This window comes from Simochromis diagramma, unplaced genomic scaffold (genome assembly GCF_900408965.1).
Source record: "Simochromis diagramma unplaced genomic scaffold, fSimDia1.1 OVJJ01000201.1, whole genome shotgun sequence".
Taxonomy (NCBI): domain Eukaryota; kingdom Metazoa; phylum Chordata; class Actinopteri; order Cichliformes; family Cichlidae; genus Simochromis; species Simochromis diagramma.
Window position 1 is genome coordinate 82,417 of NW_024387223.1, and position 6,922 is coordinate 89,338.

At 40.3% G+C, this 6,922-nt stretch overlaps 1 protein-coding gene across 1 annotated transcript; it reads right to left on the minus strand.

The window, feature by feature from the left end:
- Positions 1 to 1,108: 1,108 nt before the first annotated feature.
- On the minus strand, positions 1,109 to 5,634 carry LOC120746647 (nectin-4-like). Its single transcript, XM_040052085.1, has 2 exons — positions 5,330 to 5,634; positions 1,109 to 1,763 (listed from the first exon to the last, which is right to left on the minus strand). The coding sequence occupies exons 1-2, from the start codon at positions 5,385 to 5,387 to the stop codon at positions 1,246 to 1,248; spliced, it is 576 nt and encodes a 191-aa protein (XP_039908019.1). The 5' UTR covers positions 5,388 to 5,634; the 3' UTR covers positions 1,109 to 1,245.
- Between the last annotated feature and the right edge of the window lie 1,288 nt (positions 5,635 to 6,922).

A 6,922-nucleotide genomic window follows, 5' to 3' on the forward strand; every position in this document is an offset into this window, starting at 1 on the left:
CATCAGTTACAAACGTATCGCACTGTTTTCCTTGTCTGTAAAGAAACCTCAGGTAGGATTATGAAACATGATCATCCAAAATTTTCCTGAGTAGTTTCTATTTTTCATATTTTGTGCCAATTTGTAAATACAGCAAGTCCAACACTAGAAATAAGTCCTGAGCCATCAACACAGCGACCATGAATAAATCAGGAAGATGACACTCGAAGATGAGCTGACAGAGTGACTCTGACAGCTGAAGACAGAAGGTGAGGAGCATCCAAAATCATGCAATGTACCACTGACAGACAGAGAGAGGACAAAGCATCAAGAAAAGTTAGCCAAAAAAGTCAATTACATTTTATTTAGATATCACAAAACCACAACAGCAGTGGCCTCAAAACACTTTATATTGTGAGATAAAGACTCTACAGTAATAACAACGATCCACATCTGTGCTTTACCACGCCAACTGTGCAAAACTTTGTAAAGACATCAGGAATAAACAGCAAACACAAGAGATGTATACACAAACAATAGAGAGGCACATTGGAGAACAAAGTGCTTGGTAGCAGTGCAGAAGGTCTGAGTATAGAGTCTGTATGTGAGTGTTCTGAGTGATGATGGTCACTACGATCATGGCTCAGATTGGTGAGGTGGGTGGGCAGGAGTGGGGTGTGAGGTGAGTGTTTGTTCACAGTCCAGGAGAAGATGGTCCTCATCAGTGAGAAAAATCAGTTTAAGTCAAGATTTTTTTTAATTCAAGTCCCTGTATACCATTATTAAAACAGAGGAAAAACACATGAGCCAAATTAGCAGATTGGCACCAAATAAACACTTTTAGAAAAAAACAAACGTTTTGCAGCACCTCAAACATTTTTTCAAAAATATTCGTTTTTGAAAGAACTCAGAGTTACAGCAAACTTTAATAAAGCTCTTTAATTTAACCCTTTTGCCTCCTTGTCTCCTTTTTCTGACCCGTACACTTTTTGGTACTTCATCTTTGTCGCCTGGACCCTTTTAGGGGAACGTAACACTGGTTTTTATGTAATGCTTTTCTACTGTGAGCACTCAGAGTGAGCCCTTTACACAACTTGCCTCATTCAAACATTCACACCAGCACTTTTTCTGTGTAAGAGCTTTCTGTCTAACATTTAGACTCCAATGACTGCATCTGAGAGCAACTTGGGCTAAGTATCTTCCCTGAAAATATTTAGGATGCAGACTGGAGCAGACAGGGATCAAACCACACCAACCCTCCCATTACTAGGGAACCTGCTCTACCCCCACAGCTACAACCACCCCAATCATTAAAATCAATGTGGTTGCTACAAACACTAAAATCACTATGGCTGCTATCTGTCCAACACGCCACTTTTCTCTCTCCATGTTCCCTCCAACATCCCTGTTTTCTCTCTCAGTGTTTCCTCCACCCGAGGTATCTTTAGTAGTCTGTTCCACCCTGACGCTGATGGAGCTCCGCTTGTCTCTTGTTCTCCCCGTTCCAACCAAACACTCATATCTGCCCGCATCACTGAAGGTGACATTCTTAAGAATCACTGAAACGTCTCCATTCTTCATGTCCGGGTCTCTCAGCTTCACCCGGCCTTTGTAACACGGATGCTGATATTTTTCATAGGAGCGCTGCTCTCTGCAGTACCACACGTAGTCTGGCTTCAGCTCAGGTCTGCTCCACTCCAGCAGCTCAATAGGAGCATCTGCGAAACCCCAACACTCGAGAGTGACGTCCTCTCCCTGTTTCACTGTGATCACCTCGTCTGGATCTAAACCACACAGAACAAGAGTTATTAGTGCTTCAGCTCAAAGGAAACTACAGTGAAAAACCCTAAAATGGTCACGTTGAAGCCAAGGGCGTAGATTTGGCATGGACAGAAGGGACACGTCCCCACCAATATCCAGCGATTATTGAATTGTCCCACCAATAATTTGATCTCTATGAGTAAAAAACAAAACCTATAGAAAGAAAAGAAAAACGATCTGTCAACGTCTCATTCACCCAGCGGTGCAGAAAGAGTTAAATTACGTTCTCTACTGGAGTCCTACCTCATGTGACAAATATGGCCAATGTGATTGGCTGAGCCTTTCAGGGAGCTCAGTTTAGTTTTAGCAGCAAGCCTGCGCTGCGAGGACCTGCAAGGAGGAGAGGAGGATGGCAGCAAAAAGGAAGAAGCGGGATATAAGAGAGTGTTTCAAAGAAACCTGTAAGTCACTCAAAGCCAAGTTCACTCATAAAATGTGTCCGTCGTAATAACGTTACAGGCTATGCTAGGCTTTGGCCCACATCAGTCTAAAATTGTAACCATGAATAATGTTTTGGAAACTAACTGCACAACATGCAGCACTATTAGTTCTCTCAGTCTCAGAGCAGCATTTCTAATTTTGATTGAAACTGTCAGAAAAAACGGCAGCCTCGAGCGAGCCAGGATATTAGTTTACAGAGGCTGTTAAAATTATATGTCTAACGTTAAAATGTTGGTGACACAATAATTTCATCCTAATGGCACTGACATATTCACAGGGTTCATTTTTGAGACAAAATATCATGAGGTAGTCATGATTTTGCAAATATTCCACCTTTTAGTGCAGTTTGCACAAATTGTTTTAAAAATGCACTCACCCTACAAACATTACTGATGTGTGACTCATCAGTAATGTTTGTATAGTGCCTAAAATGTTGCATAATTTTGCTGAGAGATCTTTTACTTTGTGGTAATTTTAGATGAGTAGTTTTATGGACAAAAACCAGCAGGTCGTTCAGTGTTCCCTTAGTGCTAATGTATAAGAGATGTTGGTGCACTATAACTGAAGTAATGTTGTTAAGTCCTTAAAGTCATATTCTTTTATTCTCATGACTGTATTTGAAGCTATTTTTATTTTTGTATGATTCCTGATTTATGTGGATTATGGCTGAAGTAAACTAAAGCCTAAAATATTTAGTCATTTGTTTAATAGTAATTTAACATTATAGAATTCACATATAAACTATGAATTGTAATTTTAAATGGTTTAAAAGCAGGTAGAATAGCATATGTAGGCAAGTATATTTCTCCTTTTTTTAAATCTAGAAGCAAACACAAAAAGGAAGAAAAAAAAAGAAACAGGGCAGAGTTCGGTGGTTGAATCATCCGTCTCCACCAATGCCAAAACCTAATCTACACCCTTTCAATTCAATTCAATTCAATTTTATTTATATAGCGCCAAATCACAACATAAGTCGCCTCAAGGCGCTTCATAGATACAGAGAAAAAAAACCCAACAATCATATGACCCCCTATGAGCAAGCACTTTGGCAACAGTGGGAAGGAAAAACTCCCTTTTAACAGGAAGAAACCTCCGGCAGAACCAGGCTCAGGGAGGGGCGGCCATCTGCTGCGACCGGTTGGGGTGAGAGAAGGAAGACAGGATAAAAGACATGCTGTGGAAGAGAGACAGAGGTTAATAACAGATATGATTTAATGCAGAGAGGTCTGTTAATACATAGTGAGTGAGAAAGGTGACTGGAAAGGAAAAACTCAATGCATCATGGGAATCCCCCGGCAGCCTATGTCTATTGCAGCATAACTAAGGGAGGATTCAGGGTCACCTGGTCCAGCCCTAACTATATGCTTTAGCAAAAAGGAAAGTTTTAAGCCTAATCTTAAAAGTAGAGATAGTGTCTGTCTCCCGAATCCAAACTGGAAGCTGGTTCCATAGAAGAGGGGCCTGAAAACTGAAGGCTCTCCCTCCCATTCTACTTTTAAATACTCTAGGAACAACAAGTAGGCCTGCAGAGCAAGAGCGAAGTGCTCTAATAGGGTGATATGGCACTACAAGGTCATTGAGATAAGATGGGGCCTGATTATTTAAGACCTTGTATGTGAGGAGCAGGATTTTGAATTCAATTCTGGATTTAACAGGAAGCCAATGAAGGGAAGCCAAAACAGGAGAAATATGCTCTCTCTTTCTAGTCCCTGTCAGTACTCTTGCTGCAGCGTTTTGGATTAGCTGAAGGCTTTTCAGTGAGTTTTTTGGACATCCTGATAATAATGAATTACAGTAGTCCAGCCTGGAAGTAATAAATGCATGAACTAGTTTTTCAGCGTCACTCTGAGACAGGATATTTCTAATTTTGGAGATGTTGCGCAAATGGAAGAACGCAGTCTTACATATTTGTTTAATATGTGCATTGAAGGACATGTCCTGGTCAAAAATGACTCCAAGGTTCCTCACAGCGTTACTGGAGGCCAAGGTAATGCCATCCAGAGTAAGAATCTGCTTAGATACCATATTTCTAGGCTTTTCAGGGCCGAGTACAATAACCTCAGTTTTATCTGAATTAAGAAGCAGAAAGTTAGCGGCCATCCAGGTCTTTATGTCTTTAAGACATTCCTGCAGTTTAACTAATTGGTGTGTGTTATCTGGCTTCATGGACAGATAGAGCTGGGTGTCATCTGCATAGCAGTGAAAATGTATGCTATGTCTTCTAATGATACTGCCTAAGGGAAGCATGTATAATGTAAACAGAATTGGTCCTAGCACTGAACCCTGTGGAACTCCATGGAACTCCCTTGGTTGAAGCAAAGTGTTTCATATGTGATGAGTGGACACACAGACACATCCAACATTCAGATGAGACTGAAAACACGCAGGTCTGCGGAAAGTGATTTAAACCAAGGTCAAACTTCCAAAAGAGGCTTTTTTGTCAGGACATTTACAGCCGACAAGATTTAAGTTATTTAGAATGAGAGGAGACGTTGTCATGAGAAATTACAATAAATTATTCCCATAAGGGTTGCTTCATCCACACTGCTTTTGATTGTAAGACATTGATCAACTGCAAGTCCTCAAAACTCTGAGACAGATCATCACGTTTCCCTGACAAACCTTTGACCAGCTTCCATCGTCAGACGAAGCTCCAAATACGTATCAGAGGATGACTCACGTCCAACAGGCCGCAAAACCTGAACCCTCAACGGGGGAAAACACCACCACGCCGAACCTCCTCTGGGAATCCCAGCACAGAGAGCAGAAATCTGACAGGTGGCACTGGTTACCTGCACATTTTAATTAATTTTACATTCATGTTCATATATCATCTTCTGACGATGATAACGAACCAAAACACGCAGATCTGCTGAATTTCGTAAATTTTGAGAAAGTTTACGAAAACATTCGTTTGTCACCTACGATGATGACGAACTGGCAGGTTACTAACAGCTGAAATCTGCACTGTGAACAGACACGGTCACATCCATCCTAACTTCAAACCACTGCTGGCGCAAAATTAATTAAATAAAAAAAAAAAATACAAAACACACAGACATAAATCAGCCAGGTTATGTTTGTTTACCGTTTGAAAGTGAAGTCCAGATCATCGAAAAGCAACACAAAACCGATGCGAGCGACATTCCTGTAGAAGATCGCGGCGCATTCACTTAATGAAACTGTGGAGTTGTGGCGGATCGATCGATGTACGACAGTAATGAGATCGATACTTTAACGTCCGTTTTCTCTCTTGTGTGCACTGACACGATGTGATAAGGAGACCTGTCTGTGTCTGTGTAGGAGGCGCTGCTTTCACAAGTCAAACCTCAGCCACCGCAGTTTGTTCCGCCTCTCCTTTCTTTTGATGTGCTGTCTTTATAAATCTGTTTCCTTTGTAAGCTTGTTTCCCTGTAAAAAAAAAAAAAAAAAACAACAACAACAAAAAAAAAAAAACCCAACAACAACAGTTTCCAAAGGCACAAGCACGCACTGCAATTTTAACTTGTGCATAAGCTGTTTCCTCTCTTATTTCTGCGAAGCACTGGTTCACAACACGTGTTCGTGGGGGCAGCGCTCCCTCACTACTGATGCTGCACATCCAACACAACGAAGATCGTTTGTGGTACAGAAGTCTTACTCTGGTCAGATTTCAAACCCAAAACAGTTTAACCGTTTTTAGCACAAATTTACTTCTAACGTTTATTAACTATGAACGTATTTATCACAAATATACAGGATATAATATGGTTCAGATTTGATTGACCATAATGACTCTTCTGTGTTAACTGTGAAGTGGAAATTGTATGATTACTGTATTTAAACTACAGATAGATGTGCTACAGATTAAAACATTATATTGTTTCTGTCCTTGGTTTTAACCAATTTATAATCCTTAGGAAAAATCCCCCCAAAACACTTAAAAGTCATGAAAATTCATTCAGATTTAGTCATTTGATGACGAATCCATCTGATACTCCAAGATGAGCTGATGGAGTTTCTCTGACAGCTGAAGACAGATGCTGGGACCAAACAGGAGGATCCAAAATCATGTAATGTACCACAGACAGACAGACAGAGGACAAAACATCAAGAAATCCTAGCAGTGGTTAGGACAAGGCCAGATTTTTGTTTATTACAAACTCAAATTTTAATAATGTGATCAATTTAACTGTAAAAAAAAGAGTTTGTCATCCAGGCATCCACTGACAATTCAGCGACCAACCACATCAAACTAGGAATGCTGGCTTGCATCTTAAACTCCTGTCTTTCATCATGTGAGAGTTAGAGGACACAGAGTAAAGTCTTTAACATCAGATCTGGAAGGAAAAACTGTGAGGCGACTCACAGAAACAAAAAGCCGAACACTTCAATTCAATTTTATTTACCAGATTTTTTGGTCTATAAGGTACACTTAAAATCCTGTAATAGTCTCAAAAATCGACAGTGCGCCTTATGTATGAATTCTGGTTTTGCTTACTGACCTCGAACCGATTTTATGTGGTACACGGCACTCAAAAATCTGTCAAAATGTTTTAGTACGACCACTTGTTGGATTGTTGGAGCATTACGGCTACTGTAATCAGGAGTCTCAGAGAGTAACACCCACTGTGCTTCAACATAATATTATTGTCTGTATATAAGGACCCCAAAATGACACCTGTTAAATAGACTGATTCTT

Bases quoted from the DNA above. Each gene is read 5' to 3' on its own strand.
- LOC120746647 (XM_040052085.1), bottom strand. From the start codon at position 5,387: ATGTCGCTCGCATCGGTTTTGTGTTGCTTTTCGATGATCTGGACTTCA. The intron at 1,764-5,329 runs GTAAACAAACAT...TGTGTGGTTTAG, and splicing joins CTGGACTTCACTTTCAAACG to ATCCAGACGAGGTGATCACA.